Source organism: Erythranthe guttata, chromosome 2 (assembly GCF_056151865.1).
Source record: "Erythranthe guttata isolate IM_541 chromosome 2, IM_541, whole genome shotgun sequence".
Classification (NCBI taxonomy): Eukaryota; Viridiplantae; Streptophyta; class Magnoliopsida; order Lamiales; family Phrymaceae; genus Erythranthe; species Erythranthe guttata.
In genome coordinates, this window is record NC_142534.1 from 15,298,778 (window position 1) to 15,318,644 (window position 19,867).

The 19,867-nt window shown below is 32.9% G+C and overlaps 4 protein-coding genes across 5 annotated transcripts; 3 read left to right on the forward strand and 1 right to left on the reverse strand.

Moving 5' to 3' along the window:
• Positions 1-1,185: 1,185 nt before the first annotated feature.
• On the reverse strand, positions 1,186-1,887 carry LOC105969453 (uncharacterized). The gene has a single exon (XM_012994208.2). The coding sequence runs from the start codon at positions 1,804-1,806 to the stop codon at positions 1,432-1,434; it is 375 nt and encodes a 124-aa protein (XP_012849662.2). The 5' UTR covers positions 1,807-1,887; the 3' UTR covers positions 1,186-1,431.
• Positions 1,888-7,294: 5,407 nt separating this feature from the next.
• Positions 7,295-8,639, forward strand: LOC105969455 (non-specific lipid transfer protein GPI-anchored 14). The gene is made up of 3 exons (XM_012994209.2): positions 7,295-7,699; positions 8,188-8,271; positions 8,373-8,639. The coding sequence occupies exons 1-3, from the start codon at positions 7,363-7,365 to the stop codon at positions 8,534-8,536; spliced, it is 585 nt and encodes a 194-aa protein (XP_012849663.2). The 5' UTR covers positions 7,295-7,362; the 3' UTR covers positions 8,537-8,639.
• Positions 8,640-9,823: 1,184 nt separating this feature from the next.
• BPG2 (P-loop containing nucleoside triphosphate hydrolases superfamily protein) lies at positions 9,824-13,115 on the forward strand. Of its 2 annotated transcripts, none has more exons than XM_012994303.2 (4): positions 9,824-10,078; positions 10,179-11,539; positions 12,020-12,187; positions 12,328-13,115. In XM_012994303.2, the coding sequence occupies exons 1-4, from the start codon at positions 9,970-9,972 to the stop codon at positions 12,658-12,660; spliced, it is 1,971 nt and encodes a 656-aa protein (XP_012849757.2). In that variant the 5' UTR covers positions 9,824-9,969; the 3' UTR covers positions 12,661-13,115. The 2 variants fall into 2 exon arrangements, with proteins under 2 accessions (XP_012849757.2, XP_012849758.2); XM_012994304.2 differs by having other exon boundaries at positions 9,849-10,078; positions 10,191-11,539.
• Positions 13,116-15,500: 2,385 nt separating this feature from the next.
• Positions 15,501-19,759, forward strand: LOC105969377 (uncharacterized). Its single transcript, XM_012994133.2, has 13 exons — positions 15,501-15,703; positions 16,797-16,991; positions 17,085-17,154; positions 17,307-17,503; positions 17,587-17,662; positions 17,746-17,829; positions 17,907-17,986; positions 18,095-18,221; positions 18,584-18,643; positions 18,725-18,775; positions 18,915-19,073; positions 19,154-19,286; positions 19,382-19,759. The coding sequence occupies exons 2-13, from the start codon at positions 16,843-16,845 to the stop codon at positions 19,552-19,554; spliced, it is 1,359 nt and encodes a 452-aa protein (XP_012849587.2). The 5' UTR covers positions 15,501-15,703; positions 16,797-16,842; the 3' UTR covers positions 19,555-19,759.
• The last annotated feature ends 108 nt before the right edge of the window (positions 19,760-19,867 follow it).

Consider the following 19,867-nt stretch of genomic DNA (forward strand, 5'->3'; position numbering starts at 1 on the left):
AAACTAATCTGATCCATTTAGTTCGGTTTTCACCCATTTGGACACAGTTACAAGTAGTTAGTGCAACATAATATCGTGAGACGACCCAACAAGTTATTAGGGATGCTAAACATGAAATAAAGTTGAATTATTTAGTTAATGATGATTAATTTTTCCAATCAGACAAGACCTAAATATAATATTAATGGGCTTTGAATTTGTAGAAGGCCCAATATAGTAGCATTGGTAGAGGCCCATTTCATTTCTTCATCGAGGTGTAACTGATATGGACTACACTATATATTTGACGAAAGAAGATATTTAACATTTAATATTGCAATTAGGTAGGTCTATAAACCCTAATTGAACTGTATTATTAACGAGTGGGCCCATGGTTTGTTGATATTAATTAATTAAAACAATTACGTGCAGAAATCTTGATCTTCATATTATTTTTTCCAAGTATTATACTCTTTTGAAGGTAAACTTTGTAATTTTGGTCGTCTAGATTGGGTTACTTTAGGCATTTAGTTTATATTTCAACGATTTTGGTCTTATTTCACTTGAATTTCAGTTTTACCTGTTAATTAATGACCGAGTTAGATGATAAACAATAAATTTATAATTTTGTGACATATATACTACATCGATTAAAGTTGTTTGTCGTGTTATAAATTAAATATTCAAGTGAAATACGACGAATATAATGATGAATAATTTGTAGGTTTTTACATAAAAATATGATAAAAATTTGTAATTTTCCCTACTTTAAATATTGACATCCTACTTTCGTCCGTTTTATCTTCCTAATTTAATTTTATACGGTAATTGAGATGCTACGCGAGTGAAATCCACTTGGTGATTTCTAATCGTTGATCAGAAAAAATAAATTTTCAATAGCTCACGTATACATGGTTATATGTGAATACATGTAGATCAGTATAATTACTCAATATATTTCACGAAATCTAGCATTAAATAAACCAATATATAATAAAGTCACATCTAATTTTGAGTGATCCTAGCTATTTCAACCATACAAAAAGTCAAAATTAGTGGTTAAAAACAAACTTTAGTTCATTGTATACTATTATTATAAACTAGTCTAATTTCCGGGTATTTTGAAAAATATAAATAGGACCACTTTTGAAGTTTGAATAGTGCAAGAGTATAGTGTAAGAATAAATATAAAATAATAATACATCATTAATTTAAAGAAACATTATTTAATTAGGAGTTACATTATCAACTAATTACCTTCCACTATACAAATTAAACCCCAGATCACAAGTACATCATCAATAATTAAAAACAAAAAAAAATCCAAATATCCACATTAAAACGTACTACTAAATTAAACCTTTTCTTTTTTTCTTTTTTTTTATTTAATTATTTTTTTTAATACAAAATCTACAAATAATCACACACACACGCGCAGACCGGCGCGAGTGATCAACTAAGCAGAGGGAACCAACGGTCTCTAAAATCAGATTGGTAAGAAATCATGAAGAAGAGAATGACGAGGAGGAGGCCGACGCCCCACGGCGTGCCGCCGGCGCGGTGGAGGGATTCCTGCTCCGGCAAGGGGATGAAGAAGAAGGCGGAGGTTTCGAAGGTGGAGAGGAGGTGTACGGCGAGGAGGAGGAGGAGCGGCGACACCATGAGAAGAAGCTTTATCTGGTCGAACAACCCCTCGAAGATTGACTCGTAGTTTATGTACCAGGTGATTCCGACGAACATGGTGAGTATTAGGAGGAAGAAGCAAAGGTGGAGAGACGGCGGCGATGGGTGGTGGTTGTTGTTGTTGTAGTATCCGTTTGTTGACATGGTGGCGGTGGAGATTGTGTACGGTGGTGGTTTTAATTGTGGTGGTGGTGGAAGTGTGGAATTTGAGGGTTGTTTATATAGAAAATTTGGGGGTTTAGGTTTTGTTAATTGTTCGGCTTTGTTGATTAATTAGGCACGCGCTTTCACTAAAAGTGGCTGCCACGCACTACACAGCTGCACATGCATTTTTCCCTTTTTTTTTATTATTATATTTTTATTTTTATTTTGTGTACTTGGCCAATTTTTTTAAGCAAACTAAGCAACAGCCCGTAAAAATTAACTTTTGCAGAACGGAAATTTCAACTTGTTAATGTATTTGTGTTTCGGACGCATTCTATATCCGATACTCGAGGACACCTGAGTCATGATGGATAACTTATGAGTTATTTTGCAATTTCAGAAAAGTTAGAAACATGCTTGAATATCAATTTTTTTTTCCAAATATTTTTGTTGTTACCATAATTATTTACATGATTTAAAGATCAATTGTAAATTAATAGTTGATAATAATACTCATTTGAATATATTTGTACGATTTTCAAAAAAAAAAATATTTTTACGGAAACATATAAAAATAATTTATATATTAATAAAAACTTATATAGATTTATATAGCAACTTTTAATATTTACACGTTTCCTCCGATTTTTGGTATTCCCATTTTCTGGACATGCTCTTTCCTCGTGTCTATCTTTTCGTTTATATATGGTAAGAAAATTGCAATTCAACCCATCTTATTTATTCTTTTTATTTTGATGTTTTTTTAATGTTGCATATATTATTTAGTGATGATTAAACGAATGTTAGAAAGATCACTTAAAAAAAATAACAATATACTGTCCATTTAAAAAATAATAGTATGCCACTTACTTTTAAAGAAAAAGACATTTTCGACACTGTTTTAGTGAAAAAAAGCTTCATTATGCTTTTGTGCTTTACGTGGCAAAATTAAACCATATTTATATATAAAGAAGAAATTGGGGTGCATGTGACTTTAGCGCGTGTGATAGAAGATTTTCTTCCAGGTGAAGAATTTGATTGAGCTGCATTATTTTATTTATTATAGGATTCTCTTTTTTCTTTCATATTAAAATTAGAAATTCAGTTTTGTACGAAAATCCCCAAAATGGGCGGTGAAACTGTACATAAATATGGCTGCGACTAATTGCAACCTTACACGTGTCACCGACCCGGGCCAGATCTTGAGGTTCTCCTTGCTCTAAACCCTACCCTTCGATCAATTTAGTTTGTGCTTGTTAAAAATAAGCAAAATTACGGTCAACTCCTTGAGGTCAAATTGCGAAAATTTATTTTACGTTTGCGTGATTAAAATCACCTTCATTATGTTTTGTTTTACACGTTTATTTTTACGGTATTTGATTTACCTAAGAAATGATGGGGTTTTTTGTAAGAAAATACATAGTTGATGAGGATGGTTGTAATTACCCAAACATTAAGTTTTTTTTTTTCGTAATTTGACTTATCTCAAGGGGTATGCGTAATTTATCTTTAAGAATATAATAGTGTATTCTAAAAAAATGTTTTAATATAAATTTGATTAAAGTAAGGTAGTTGTAAAAGTTTATTCGATAGCAGAAGTTAGTGATTCTGAGTTAAGGTGGTGTTTGCAAACGCTTTTCTAAAGTGATTATGAGTTTTTTTTAGTTCAAAATCAGTTTTTTTAAACAAAAAGCTCATAACCACTTTGGAAAAGCGTTTGCAAACACCAACTAAGAGGGTGTTTGGCTAAGCTTATTTTAAACAGCTGATAAGCTCTTACATCTGATAAGATGTTTTTAGAGCTGATAAGCTGTTATATCTTATTTTTAGGATTAATTTATAGAGTTTTTGGATAATGAGTTTATTTCCTATTTTTACTCATTATAAGATCTTAAATAAAAACGTGGGGTAGATGTACTTATTTAAAAAGATCTTATTTGGTCTCCAACAGCTTATTTTAAAAAAAATTAAGATATTTTTTAAAAAAATTACCAAACACTTTGGAAGAGCTTATAAGCTCTAAAACATCTTATAAGCTCTTTTTAACATCTTATAAGCTTAGCCAAACACCCTCTAAGTAGTGGATATTAAGTGCTTATTTATAAAAATTGAGTTGTTTACGAATTGCAAATATATTGGAAAATCAACATAAATAGAAAAAACAGGTCTAAGGGTGCTTCTAAAAAACTAGCTAAAAACAACTTATTTTAAGTTAAGTAAAATAAAAGTTAATTCTACAAACACCAAAAAAAATTATGCTGTAAAAAAAAGCTTGAAAGAAGTTGTTTCTAAAAGCTTTTTCAAACACCACTTAAGTCAAATATAAATCAATGAGATTAAATGGGGGGTCTAATCTAAATCTGGTAGAACTTTATTAACCTAAATGAAGCTAATAGCTAGCCTTAATGGAACTATTGAATATTGAACTGAACTAATTACCCCTTTTTGAAACTTTTATTACCTATATATAGATGTAGTTCTCAATTAGTTTTTTTTTTTTAAAACTGTTTTTTTTTTTTTTACTGTTGATTTAAAATAACAATTGAAAAAAAACAAATAAGTTACATAAGATACCTCAATTAGTGAAATACTCCCAAGAAATGAATGGTTAATAATAACATTTAACAATATGTAGTGGGATACTATATAGTAAATATTTAATTTTGATTCCTGAAATTTTCAGGAGAATTTCTTGATTTAAAAAAGATGACGCGATCAAGGCAGTTTTTATTTATTTATTTTTATTTTTTATAGTTATTTATTGACAATTGTGACACCTAATAAATCCGATCAGATCCACTCTTTCTTACTAGTTTAGTCGAAGTCCGTACCATTCAGAATGGGCTTCCACTTGCTAATTGCATCATTAATGATAATTACAACAAATTAAAATAAAACTTTTATATTGTCTAAAATTCTAAATTGTTTCTTTAATTTGTACTATCTCACTTTAATTTCATACAATTTCCAGAATTTTCTTCAATCTTAAGGATCATATAAAGTAAAGCTATATGTGGAGCCATCAAATCAATCATCATAATAATATTATGACTTTAATCTTTTTGGGTAATTATAATCAAGTTTTTATGGGGGGCTCTTTGGGTAATTGATTTTAATTTATCTTTCATTAGACCAATCTAATAAATATTGATTATATTTGTATTTAGGGTAAATTGCGGCCAACATCCAGAAGTAATGTAAAATTAAAAAAAAAAAAAATCATCTTGTTTGGATAATTACAATGCAATCAGCCTCCAATTATGTCTTGGATTACATATCCATACTCACTCTGTCAAACTTATCTACTGAAAAATGTGTTTTTAATAAGATAATACATTATTGAGGGGATAGTTGTAAATATCCAAACACAATGGATTTCTTTGTAAATTTAACCTTACGTTAGGAGGGTGGCCGTAATTTGATCACACATGTAATTAATTATCTAAACTTTTCTCGGCATCAGTTTTTGGGGTTTGAAGTTGTATACGTGGATTATTTTTTATTATTTTTATTTAAAAATTTCATTTAAGATATTTTGCAAAAACAATTGCAATTATGCCAAAAATTTATTTAAATTCAGTCATGACTTTTTAGAAATACTACCAAAGTTAACAAGAAAAGGTGAAAGTGGTCCTGAAAAATGAGAGCCGAAAGTGTATTAGTAGAACTATGGCTGGCAACCTATTTGGCTCCACTTTCACAATAATATCTTCAGTAGTTCATTAAAAAAAAATCAGAAAAATCTAAATTTTAATTATTGTTTGTGATATGGGCCACTTCGCCGACATGGGTTTTCGCCTACAGTATGAACATTGCCTAAGAAAAAAACGGCCCAAAATAAGAAGCCCAACTATGTTAAAAGAGCATACGAAGGCCTAACAAAGGCAGGAGGTGGGTCCCATCTCGCAACGTACGACGTCACGAGACCATATCTCGGGCCGATGTGGAAAAGCCCCGGGTCGTAGTTATTAACGAGCTAGGATACGTATTTAACCTAAAAGCCCATTAAAGTTAAAAACTATAATGAAGCTTGTATCTCAAGTCACGACGACGTGTCTATAAATTGGGAGCTCGTTAAAACTCGAAGCCCCTAATGCTTTTTCTACAAGAAACACATATATAATATATTCTCAAACACTGGACTGACTTGATCGTCGGAGCTTCTACATCGAAAAACTTATGCCGACGTTGCACGAGCGCTCCCATTTTCCACTACTAGCTAAAATAACAACTACTATTGAAGATTTAGATATGTCTTGTCTTTTTCTCTACACTGAACTTCTCTTTGGTGGACATATTATACAGCACTGAACTTCTATAATCAAATGGTGCCATGTTACCCCAAGTTATAAAATATATATAAATGAGAAAATACAAATTTCATCCCTCAAGTTTGCATTTATTTCGCATTTAGTTCCTCATGTTCGTAAAAACCACATTTGGTCCTTCATGTTTAGGGATGGCAAAAAAACCCGAACCGCTAGCTATCCGCGGGTATCCGCTCCGTTTAAAATCCGTTACCGAAACCATTAGGGTTTGGTAATGGTTTTGGTAAGAGAAAAGAAAACCGTCATGGTTTTGGTATGGTTCTGGTTTTACCTTCACGGTCATGGGTACCCGACCATTTAATATATATATATATATATATATATATATATATATATATATATATATATATATATATATTAATTCAACAAAATATGAATAAAAAAGATATTTTGGCAAAATTTTAAATAAAGTATTAAATAATTTAGGGAGGATATATTTTTTTCTCTTTTCTTTTTTTCTTCCTCTTTTCTGAGAGTTACTTAAACGTTATCGGACCCAAAGTTATTTTTTATTACCGTAAATTTAAATGGTAAATGGGTACCCGTGGGTACCCGGATATTCGCGGTAATGGTTCTGGTTTTTCCATGAACTTTTTAAATGGATTTGGTATGGTCATGGTTTGAGCTATATTAAATGGTAATGGTTCTGGTATTGCTCTTTTTCGAGGGTACCCGCTCCGCTGCCATCCCTATTCATGTTTCAAAAATTCAATTTTGTTTTTTGCCATTTCCATCAATTTTTCGTTAGTAATAACGGAATCAAGCATGTTTCCAACACTGTCTTATGTCTTACCTGACGGACTAACGATAAATTGATGAAAACAGCCAAGAGTGTTAAATTGTTGGAATATGAGGGACTAAATGTGAAATCGGTGCAAACTTGAGGGATGAAAACTGTAATTTTCCATATATATATATATATATATATATATATATATATATATATATATATATATATATATATATATATATATGACACTATGATGAAATTTTTATATTGACCCTTTGTATAGTGAGTGGGGTTGGTGAAGTGAGAACACTATTTTCATATTGAATCATCATTGATAATGATCAAGACATACTCTCCACTTTCTTTTTATAACATTTAGTCATTTCCCTTTAAAAGGCAAACCCTAAAAAAATCTTCATATATTTATGTAACACCCCTCTCTCTTTAATTTCTACACCCGAAACCCGAAAAAAAAAAAGAAAAAAGAAAAAAACAAGAATGAATAATTTTCAGACAAACAACACAATATGTATCCTAGTACTAATATTGTTGGTATGTTATTCAGGAGAATGTGATAATGCAAAGGAAAAGGAAGAGTGTACAGAGTCATTAGTTGGACTAGCAACATGTTTGCCTTATGTTGGAGGAACTGCTAAATCCCCTACCCCAGATTGCTGTGCTGGCCTCAAACAGCTTTTGAAAACAAACAAAAAATGCCTTTGTGTTATTATTAAAGATCGGAACGATCCCGATTTAGGCCTCGATATTAACGCCACACTTGCTTTAGGCCTTCCTATTGCTTGCAACGCCCCCGCCAATATTTCCGAGTGCCCCGGTAAGTCGTTTTAGCTCTGTAAATTATATGAGTTTATTGCATTTAGTACATACCCTGTGTTATACTGAATTGCTAAAAAAATCTTCGTGTTGTGTCATGCATTTTTTAGGGGTAATTTGGTAATAAAATTGAATGGTAGGGGAAATTTTGATAATTTTTATGACGTTAAGGAGTTTCTTGACAATTAAATTGAACAGAAGGGGTGCTAAATGCAATACACCCGAAATTGTATATGCCGATCATTAATTAGTTGTTTAAATTGATATAGTGCTCGTTTGGTTAGTTGAATGAAATTTAATTAGGCGTGACGCGACACAAATATTTTCAAATATATTGACACGAGAAATTTGCGAAAACTGAACACTTGTCTCGGTCGAACGAGACGATTGATTGCGCGCTCGTAAAATTATTTGAGTTTTGATTAATAGAGGAATTAATTCAAATGTTTGAGTACTAACTAGTAAGTGTTAATAATATACTGCATGCAGCTCTCCTGAACCTGCCTCCAGATTCACCTGATGCTCAGATTTTCTACCGGAACAATACTAGTGCTACTCCCCCTGTGTCCAATGGTACGTTGACACGTGTCCTAATTAATTAATTATTATCCAATAAAAAATTAAATTATCCATTTATTTATTTATTTATTTATTTTTTAATTTTTGTGAAAAAGTGCCTAATCCAGCAATAAGTGTGACTCCTAGTCCAGGAGGCAGTATTCAGCAGAAGAGTAGTGGTTGTGGCATTGAGAAGAGATGTATGGGATTGGGAATATTCTTTTGTGGACTTGTTTTGTTTTTGTCTTTTACTGCAGATTTTATTATTATTATTATTTAATATTAATAATTATCTGTTTAATTTGTAAAATCCATGGGATTAATATGTTGGATTACTACTACTATATGTTTCAATAAGATGTAAACCTAGATTTACTCACAAAACAAACTTAATCTTGATGCATTATTTTGGTTGTGTTCGCGAATACGGCGCGGTTTGAGTCATTATGCACCATGTACGTATCGATATTTTTCAGTTTTCGTGAAAATAAATACCGTGCATACAATTTTTTAGTCGGGACGGTACTTAACGGCTCGTTTTTTAAATTGAATGAGAGATTCATAAACATTGAAATTGTTTCAACTAAATTTTACTATCTAATAATATTAGTAGTTGCCTCATCTTGTCATTTTATAGATAGTTGAGAACTCACATTTAATATTAGAGAAACATTTTTATTACTTCTAGGACAAATAAACAAATATCTAATTAACTCACTAATCATTGAGTTATTAGAAAATGAATACAATTCAATCTAGATACACAAATAATAGAATATAATTTGAAATTGATGATATATTGTAATACAATCTGAAAGAATGAAATAAAGGCCAAAAAGAATATTAAAAATTAGAAAATGTGTATCATTTAGAATAAATAGCACTTAAACCCCTGTGGTTTCAACTTTGTGCAGATGACCCCTTATACTTTCAATATGGCACATAAACCCCCTTTCAAAAATTTCCTCTTTCTAATAAGGGTAACTTACAAACACCCCCCTGAGGTATGGTCAATTTACGAAAAAACCCCTCTTATTTGGATAATTACATCTACCCATCAACTGTGATTTTTTCTTACATCTCCACCCTTATGGTGCCAAATTCAACATAATCATCTAGATTTCGTGGAATGTGTTCTAGTTTGTACTCGTTTTGTATATAAATACAGTTTCTGATGCACCACAATCTAATATATACAAGCCAAAAACCACATATTATGATCATCTTGCTTCAAAATGTGGAATTCGAATAAGATAAAATGGCTACAAAAGTGATAATATTCCATATAATCTAGAAGATTCCACTAAATTTGAAACCGCAAGGGTGGACGTGTAAGAAAATTTATAGTTGAGGGTGGTTGTAATTACCAAAAAATAGGGGGGGTTTGTAATTTAATCATACCTTAGGGGGTGGTTGTAATCAAGATCATTTATCATGTGGAATACCATAAAGGGGGTTATTTGCTTATATTAAAAGGACAAGGGGGTCATGTTCACAAAGTTGAAACTATAGTGGATCATGTGCTTATATTATAAGTGTAAGGGGTCATATGCACATAGCTCAAACAACAGGGTGTTAATTGATATTTACCCTACATTCTATTTTGCAGGCGCTGAGGTTTATCCTCCTCTCCCCCCACAGTCCCGCTTAAATCTCCCCATTTCCCTTCGTCAACATTTTTCAGAACCAAAACAGAGCATAAATCAAGCAAAAATGGCGGTTCTGTTTTCAACCATCTCTCTCCCTCCAAGCGCCGCCAATCTCAACATCAGGCTATCGTCGAAGAACAGTATTGAAGCAACAGGATTTCACCTTTTTACTGGTAATTTTTTTTTAGTTTCTTCCCAAATTTCCCTCGTTTTTTATTGCACATTCATTCGATAATCACAATACCCAGTAGTTCTAAATCAATTTATTTACAGGACTGGATGTAGGAATAAAGAAGGATAAATGTATGAAGAAATGTGTGCACTCAATTCGAAGTGGTGAAGCAATTATTCAGAAAACCGAGAAAAAATATGTGAGAAACCCTAGAAAAGTCGATAGGGGTTTAATTTTGAGCGAAGGTAGAGATGGGGATGAGAATTACGGGCTCATATGCCCTGGTTGTGGTGTGTTCATGCAAGAGAAAAACCCTAATCTTCCAGGGTTTTTTCAGCAAAGAAAAGTTGAAATTGAGGCAGAGTCGATTGATACTATAGACGATTTGTTGGATGAAAATTTCGACGATTCTGATGAATTTGATGAAGATGATGATGATTTTGAGGATGACATTGAGGCAAATTTGGAAGACGAAGACGAAGAAGATGATGATGGTGAAATTGAGGGTGAATCTGATTGGGAATCAGAAGAATGGGAGGATTCGGATTTCGAAGATGGCGAAAACGAGTATTTAAAAGAGTTGGACGGATTTACCCCTGCCGGAGCAGGTTACGGCAACGTTACAGAGGAAACAATCGAGAAGGGCAAAAGGAAGAGACTCTCCAAAGCAGAGAGGAAAAGAATCTCAAGAGAGGCTCCAAAAGAGAAGGATGAGGTGACAGTCTGCACCAGGTGTCACTCCCTAAGGCACTACGGTCAAGTGAAGAATCAGTTGGCCGATAATTTAATACCCGATTTCGATTTCGACCGCTTGATAAGCACGAGATTAATGAAACCCACCGGAAACGCAGACTCCACGGTGGTTGTGATGGTGGTCGACTGTGTTGACTTCGACGGGTCTTTCCCGAAACGGGCAGCCAAGTCATTGTTCAAAGCACTTCAAGGAGGTGGAATCGAAGGTTCAAAACTAAGTAAAAAATTGCCGAAGCTCGTTCTTGTAGCTACGAAAGTTGATCTTCTTCCGTCGCAGATTTCGCCAGCTAGGCTGGATAGGTGGGTCCGGCATAGGGCGAAGGCGAACGGGGCACCTAGGCTGAGTGGGGTCCACATGGTTAGTGCTAGGAAAGATTTGGGCGTGAAGAATTTGCTGACGTTTATAAAGGATTTGGCGGGGCCCAGAGGGAATGTTTGGGTAATTGGGGCTCAAAATGCAGGGAAATCAACTTTGATCAATGCGTTCTCGAAGAAGGAAGGTGTTAAAGTCGCAAAACTGACGGAAGCTTCTATTCCTGGAACTACGCTCGGGATATTGAGGATTGGAGGGATTTTGCCAGCTAAGGCAAAGATGTACGATACTCCAGGACTTTTGCACCCGTATTTGATGTCCATGAGATTGAATAGGGACGAGCAGAAGATGGTCGAGATACGGAAAGAGCTTCAGCCTCGAACTTTTCGGATCAAGGTAAGTTATATAAAGTACTTCGAAAACTGAATGCCTCTTTAAATTGCCAGAATTGAAAATATTAATGGAGTTGGTAGATATTGTTATTGTAATATATATAATAGCAAGAATGGCTTTATATTAGGTTATTGTGAACTTTGAATGTGGCGAAAAGAGTTGGTTAGGTTATATTTTTCTCTTTCGCGAAACTTAGGGATTGAGCAGGATTTTTCAAGAAAGCATATAACGATATCACCATTGACTTACGGTTTTATTTCTTTCCCGATCTTCCATTTAATCAAGACAAATACGAACATATTTTCATAGGTAAGATGTGCATTGTCTTCCGTTCCTCCTTCAGTCTCCTTTCCGCTTTTACCAGTTAATGTGTTAGCTGATGTGCTGATTCTTCTGCCAAATTATGGTTTTATGTAGTTGGAAGATATTTGCTATTGTAACTATATTAACCTTTTTTTGTGTGTGTGTGTTTGTTTTATGTAGGCTGGTCAAGCTATACATGTCGGTGGATTAGTGAGACTGGATCTTGACCAGTCTTCGGTAGAAACGATCTATGTCACAGTCTGGGCATCGCCCTGTGTTTCTCTTCATCTCGGAAAGATTGAAAACTCTGATGAGATTAAGATCAAGCATGCCGGAATTAGGTTGCAGGTAAATGATTCTGAGCCACTTATACATTTCATAAAAAACATTCTTGTAATTTTGCAATTCAAAGTCTTATCATATGCCTATGCTCTTCCGTTTACAATACTTTTTTTTTTTTTTTTAATATTACTTTTGGTTTGTTTCAGCCACCTATTGGTATAGACAGAGTTTCGGAACTCGGTGAATGGGTAAAACGAGACGTAAAAGCAACTGGAGTGAGCTGGGATGTGAACGCAGTAGATGTATCTGTTGCAGGGTTGGGTTGGTTCTCTTTGGGTTTGAAAGGTGAAGCAAACTTAACCCTATGGACTTACGATGGCATCCAAATCGTTTTCCGTGAGCCTTTGGTGCTCGATCGGGCTTCGTTTCTCGAGCGGCCCGGTTTTTGGCTGCCAAAGGCTATTTCCGAAGCTATTGGCAAAGAAACCAGGCTCGAAGCTCAATCTAAGAGAAAGGATTCTGACAGCATTATGGATTGAGCAGTTATATTGAAAAAAGGGTTTTATTACGTTTTTGCCCTTCTTCGAAAGCTGCCCCCTTGTGCATGTTGTGGGCACCATCGGAATAGGATGATTGGTTTTCTCAGACCTTGGATTTTGTGGTGGGCCCGAGTGGTGAAACGAGGGCTTTATTTCGGGCTGGTGGGCTTGTTTGATTTCTTCCCGTACGTAAATTTGCTTTACGCGGGAGATGAGATGGAGATAGACGAAGTTTACTTACTGAGAACCTGTGGTTACATTTTATGTATAATTTACTTATTGAGGCTATGTTTGGTCCGGCCTTGGTGCTATATTTTGGGAGAAGATTGTTTGTTTTTATTTTGAGTAAACACATTGTTATGTAATAATTTGTATTGTCTTGAGATTGTAGCTTTATAACTAGTTATTTTTAAAGAAGCTGAAATAAAAGTTACATTTGAAAACACTAAAGAAAATTTGTGCACTTCGAGTGGCTGTATATTCTCTCTATTATATATTTAAAAAAAAAAAAAAAAAAAAAAAAACCCGGATTTTTGGAAATTAGCAATTAATTAGAATTTTACTCACAAGTCACAAACGCCAATATTTACTTTTGGAAACCTATGCAAATAAGCAACTTTGATAGATTTGTATTTTTGGTTTTTGGTTGCAATTCATAGTAATGAAGAAAACAAAACTTGATGACAAGATAGGTAGATCATGTTCTTGGACATTTGCAAGAAAACTGGGGATCCAATTTGGATAATAATAATAAGGGTAAATTACACACACCCCCCTGAGGTAAGCTTAAATAACTGTAAGGTCCCTGTGGTATCGATAATTACATTCACCCCCCTGAAAGGTAGTTAAAAACTCTAACGGGATAATGCATTGTATACATTATTCCAATAGGGTTCTAATGGACTATTGGTTTCAGAAAGTGGTGAAGACAACTAAGAGTTATGGGTGTTTTAATGAGCCACATTTGACTCAATTCCCACCAGATTTAAATTATTATTATTAATATTAATACCAGATTTGTGTGGCTGAACATTTGACTGCCTACATGCCATTGTAGTCATGGGTTTCCATCTCTCAAATCAACTGCAATTGTCCGACAACATTCAATAAAAAAGAACAATCTTTTTTTCCTTTATTATTCTAGTCGTAAAAAAAATCTTGCTTCTTGAATTTCGTCCAATCAAATTCATCGAGTATAATTAATATCGAAATTCGCCGAATATACGTTTAATTTTGATTTTGATTTTCTGTTTTTGTTTGGTTAATTAATTCCCAGGTCCCAAAATAGTAAATAAAGGGCTGATAAAGTTTGCCAGTTTAGGTGATTGGTATAAAAATGGGTTCACAAACTCCAAAGCATCACATTCTTGCTCATTTCCCATGCACATTATTACCTCTTCACACTAAATTAAATATTACTATGATGATTTATTGAATTTTTTTTAATTTTTTTGTATTTTTAAATTTTTTTTTATGTGTACTCAGACATGATTTATGTTATTACATTAAAAAATCTCTCTACTAAAATATAAATATCTGAAACTGGCAAAATGAAATAGGAGTGCCAAATGAAATATGAATAGAGCTTGAATATATTTCCAATTACATCATCATCATTCTATTTTGAATTAATAAAAAAATATATTTATATTATTGTTGATGGACTTTAAATTTAAATAAACTTGGATTGAAATTCATGGACGAACTTGACCTAAAAAACGTCCACATCCAAGTCCAACCCCACACCGCACACCTACGTAGTAACTACGTAACCCTTTATATATTTTTGGGCAAATTATGGTCGTATAATCAAATTACCAAAAATCTATATTGTTTGAATAATTACAGGTATCCCTTTTTTTAAATATGTTTATATAAAAATAAATAATTCGGTTATTTACCGAAACAAATTGTATATTTAGTTTAGTAAATTGTATATGAAATGTTATTGTATCGAAATTTCAATTCGGTTTTACCGATTTAACATCCTTAAATTTACATCAGGAGCAATTTTTTCGTAAGATAATACATAGTTGAAGGGTAGTTTTCAAGCAGAAGATAGTTTTTTGTAATTTGACCATAAAGGGATCGCCGTAATTTGCCTTATATTTTTTTTTGTTAACAAGTGAATAAAATATATTAAATAAATGTTCTTATTTACAATTTTAATTGATACATTTTTTTAATTTTATCCTTATTATTCATAAATTCTCCGAAATTAACTATCATCAATGGAGAAATGACAGAATTGACAAAAAATGCAATTAACGCATCATTGAAATTATAAAATAGCAAATAATAATAAAAAAAATATCTAACAAATAAATTTGGCATGAAATAACTAATTGACTATTTATTTAGCGTTGACTTTATGCATCTATATAATCTATAAAATTTATAAGTCCAAATTCTACTAAGCATATTAATGAAATTGAGCATACATTAAATGTATAAATATTTAGTCACACTTTTTAATAGGCATAAATTCCTACTCCGATTTCCTACTCTACTATGTGTTTTTTAGGGTGAAAAATCAGTTAGATAAAATTGAATTGCAATCGAGAAATTCCAATTTATCTATATAGAAAAAAAAAAGAATAATAATAACATTTTCTTTTTGTGCGTAATTTGAAATGAATGAATTTGTTATTTTTTTTCAAAATTAGAAAATTGAGAAACGGGGTCAACGAAAATTTAAAAATTTCCTTCCAATTTTCACCACACGAAAAAAAAAAAAAAAAAAAAAGGAAAAGTAAACTAGGGGTATTAAAGTAATTTGCTATTACCACATTTGAGTTTCCCAACGTATATAGAGAGGTGGCGCCTTCGTCGTCAAAATTAAATCCCCAAACACAAGCTGAGAAGGAAAAACTGCACACACTACAAGCTGTTTCTCTCTCTATCTCTCTCTCTCTCTTCGCCCTACAAATTATAAAATCTCTTCCCTTTTTCTTAACCCAACAAACAGGCTTTAAAAAAAAAAAACAATTTTTTTATTTATAATTATTGATAGGGTGATGGAATTGGGATAATCTGCTTCGAGGTACGAAAATTTTACTCTATTATTACACACATTCAGATGTATTTATGTACAGAGAGTGTTGATTTTCATCTCTGCCGTGTTTTAGGGTTTTTAAAGTTTCCCATGCATCCATTTCTCTCTCCTTCCAAGATTCTGTTTTTTCTCTCTCTGTGTTTATGTTTAGTGTGTGTGTGTGTGTGTGTTTAAATTTTTATTATCAATGGGTAGGGCATGTAATTTGTCAAATATGGGAGCAATTGGATTCAAAGGGCTTTTAGCTCTATATATATATAGCGATGAAACTCTTCCAATTGCCAATTGATTTTGGTTATAATTTTGAAATGCTTTTGACCTGATCAAGTAATTTTTTATTATTTCCCCCCCCCTGATTATTTCCTCGAAAAGATTACTAGTATCCAAAAATTGATAATGAATGATTAGTGTCCGAATTTCTCAGTGAAGAAGTTTGTGTATATCTTCTCATTTTCGATTTTCGTATATGGTGTACGTAATTGCGGACATAAAAAAGAGTAGGGATGTGATAAATGTCGTTCGAGTTTTAATAATACCGTTACGACTTCAAACATGATTTTGATCATTTTTTATTCCAAATTTCGCAAAACCCGAAAAATAGAATTTGTAGTATTCTGAGTTAGTTTTCTAATCCAACTTGAACTACCAAAATTGGATGTCGGACGAGAAAGATATACATGAATCAATGGATCAATGGATACTGTCCACAACTTTGATGTATTGAGGTATCTAAAATTCAAAATGTGACTCATTCATGCATAAATTTGTTAATCTAACGGGATTTAAGTTGGATTAGAAAGTTAACCCAAAGGACTACAGTTTTCGTGTTTTACATTTTGCCAAAATCAAGATAGAAATATGTCAAAATCAGGTTCGAAGTCAAAACGACATTAGTAAAATTGAAACGGCATTTAACATTTCAGAAAAGAGTATTCTCTTGATTTTGAGCCCAAATTTAGCATAAAAATAATGCGCTTAAACCTTCTAAATAAAATAGTTCTTTACGCACGTCATCGATTTTTTTTTTTTTTTTTTTTTTTTAATATGGTTGAAGAGATGTGAATTATGAATTAACTCACAGGATTTCACCACTTCGGAGTATTTCGATTTTTTTGGTCCGAAAGTGTATGACACGGAGCAGAAGGGGTGCTGAGTCACCCCTTGGAAGGTGCTCGGTATTGTATTACGGTGTGGGCCATATGCTCAATGATATTACATCTGCTTGTTGGTTCACTTATCTCTTAGTCTTTTTGACCGATATTGGTCTCCCTCCAAGGTTCGTACATTTTTATTAAACCGTAAAAACAAATATTAATTAATCTGTTAATTATTGCCGTTGTAATTAGTTGTGATTTTTTTCCGTTAACAGAGACGCTGCTATTGTCATGCTCGCCGGTCAAGTTGCTGATGGATTCACGACCGTTTTTGCAGGTGAACTCGTAAGTATTACACATTTTAAATCAATATTCTAATACGTCTATAAATATATATATATATATATATATATATATATATATTGAGCGAAATGAAATATATAATTGCGACAAGAAACTGATTTATTCAAATTTTATTTATTTATTTATTATTATAGATAGACAGGTATGGACGTTTTAAGGTATGGCATGGTGCAGGATCTTTATTAGTTGCTGTTTCGTTTTCTTCGGTTTTTGGTGGTTGCTTGCCATGCAAGATTCTAGGATCCTATTCGTCGTCCATGCGTACCATCAGTTATAGCTTCTTTGCTGCAGTTTTCAACGTCGGATGGGCTGCCACTCAAGTTTCCCACATGTAACAAAAAAAAAATACATTTCAGAATATGTGACGAAATTAGATTTTGATTTATGAGTAAGGGGTGAAATTTGATTTTGTAGGTCAATGGTCAACTGCATCACCCTGAACTCTACAAGCAGAGTAGTGTTGGCCAGCTGTCGCAATGCCTTTACAATGGTAATATTATTTTCTTGAATTATATTATTTTCGGTGTTTTATTTGTGAAGTAATAATATCTCGATCGTTCATTTGTTCTGAAGATTGCCAATCTTAGTGTATATGCCGTTGCTTTTGTTGTATTCAACATTAACACGAAAGGGTCGGTTATTGATGTTGAGAATCAGGTAAACAATATTTTTTTTCTTCTTATTATTTTTTTAGATTTTTTTATTTATTTCTCACTTCTCTATAAGTTTATCAGTATCGATGGATAGCATATTCCTCGATCCTCATTGGATGTTGTTTTGTGGTTATATTTCATCTCGGTACAGCCGAGCCAAGGTTTGTCATGGTCCTCTTTTTTTTTTAAATAAATTTTTTCTTCTATTTATGATACTCACATTTATTAATCTTGCGAAATCGTTTTTTGTAACAATCCGATTCTCGTAGATTGAAAAGGGAAGCTCGTGAAAAGGGCCACGCCAGAATTTCGTGGACTTACTGGTTTAACAAGTTATTATACTACCAAGTGGCAATTGTTTACGTGCTAACTAGACTCGTCACAAATGTTTCACAGGTTAGTTAATAAGCATTTTTTCGCTTAATTATTCAAAATAAGAGATTTCTCTGTTTTTTCTTTATTTTTTGGGGAAATCACGGCCACCCATGAGGTAAGGTCAAATTATGAAAATACCCCTCTTGTTTGAGTAATTACAACTATCTCCCTCAACTATGTGTTCTCTTACGAAAGAACCCCTTATCCAGTAGGACACCATAAGGGTGGATGTGTAAGACAATACATAGTTGAGGTGGGTGATTGTAATTAACCAAAAAAGAGGGGTTTTTTCGTAATTTAACCTTACCTTTGGGGGGTTGCCGTAATTTCCGGTACGCTATAAAAATATTTGACGCATTTTTTTTATTGCAATTGTTGATCAGGCATTTCTTGCATTCTATGTCATCAATGATCTGCAAATGACCCAATCTTCCAAAGCTTTGGTAAATACTTCCCTCGTCGCCTAATTTTCCGTTATAATTATTTAATTTATCATTAATTATTTTTAATATTTGTGTTCTTAGGTTCCTGCAGTGATCTATATTTGCAGCTTCATCGTATCAGTCCTCTTACAGGTTCCCTAAAATCTCGGAAATATTAAATATTTCTTCTATTTAAATATTAAATCGTCTTACTAATTTATCCTCATTATATATATATATATATATATATATATATATATATATATATATATATATATATATATATATATAGGAAATAACATGGAACCGTAATCGAGTAAAGGCGTTCTATTCTTGCGGAGGTCTTCTTTGGATGATTTCTGGTGCAGGGATCCTCTTTCTGCCAATCAGCATGAATTATTTCATGTACGTTTTGTCGATAGTGATTGGAGTTGCGAACGCCTTAATCATGGTAAAGAATAAAACAATATTTTCCTTTTTTTTTAAACTTAAAATTATCGGAATGAGTTTGTTGATTTTACGGAATGACAGGTGTCGGGGGTGAGCATGCAGAGTTTTCTAGTCGGCGACGATCTCAACGGATGTGCCTTTGTGTATGGATCGTTGAGTTTTATGGACAAAATATTATGCGGGCTTGCATTGAGTGTTCTCGAGTCGTACCAAAGTAAGTTATTTGTTTTTATTTTTTATTTTTCATTTAATAGTTTCTGCAACAATTTCGTTGTGCTTAACATTTTATTTTATTTTTTTGTTGTGTAGGCTCGACTGAAGAAGTGCGCAACTGTCATCGACCGAATTTCTCTTTCTCCGTAACGAGATTTGGGTTAGGTCTAGTTCCGGCTATTTGTGCACTAATTGGGGTATTAGTGACACTAACCATGAATCTTCCGGAACCCGCGTTAGTGCCTTTGATGGAACCGCTACTCGCATAGGCCATCGAAAAGGTGTCGAGATTTTGATAATTGAGCCATTATTGAATGGATGGGAGCATATTCTGCAGATGTTTGTAGGAATTTATTTTCTCTAAAAAAGAATATATATATTGTGTGTATGTAAATATATGTTTTCTTTTTGGGTTTTGGTTGTAACTTGTTATAGATAATTTTGATTCTTGGGAAATAATTCTTGATTGGTAAAGCTAAGGTTTTGTAGAAAGAGACAACCTAAAAAATACAGTTCTTGAATTGTTGACATTTATGATCATAGTTGGGAGTCTATTTTCAACCACATTCTTACAGAATATCT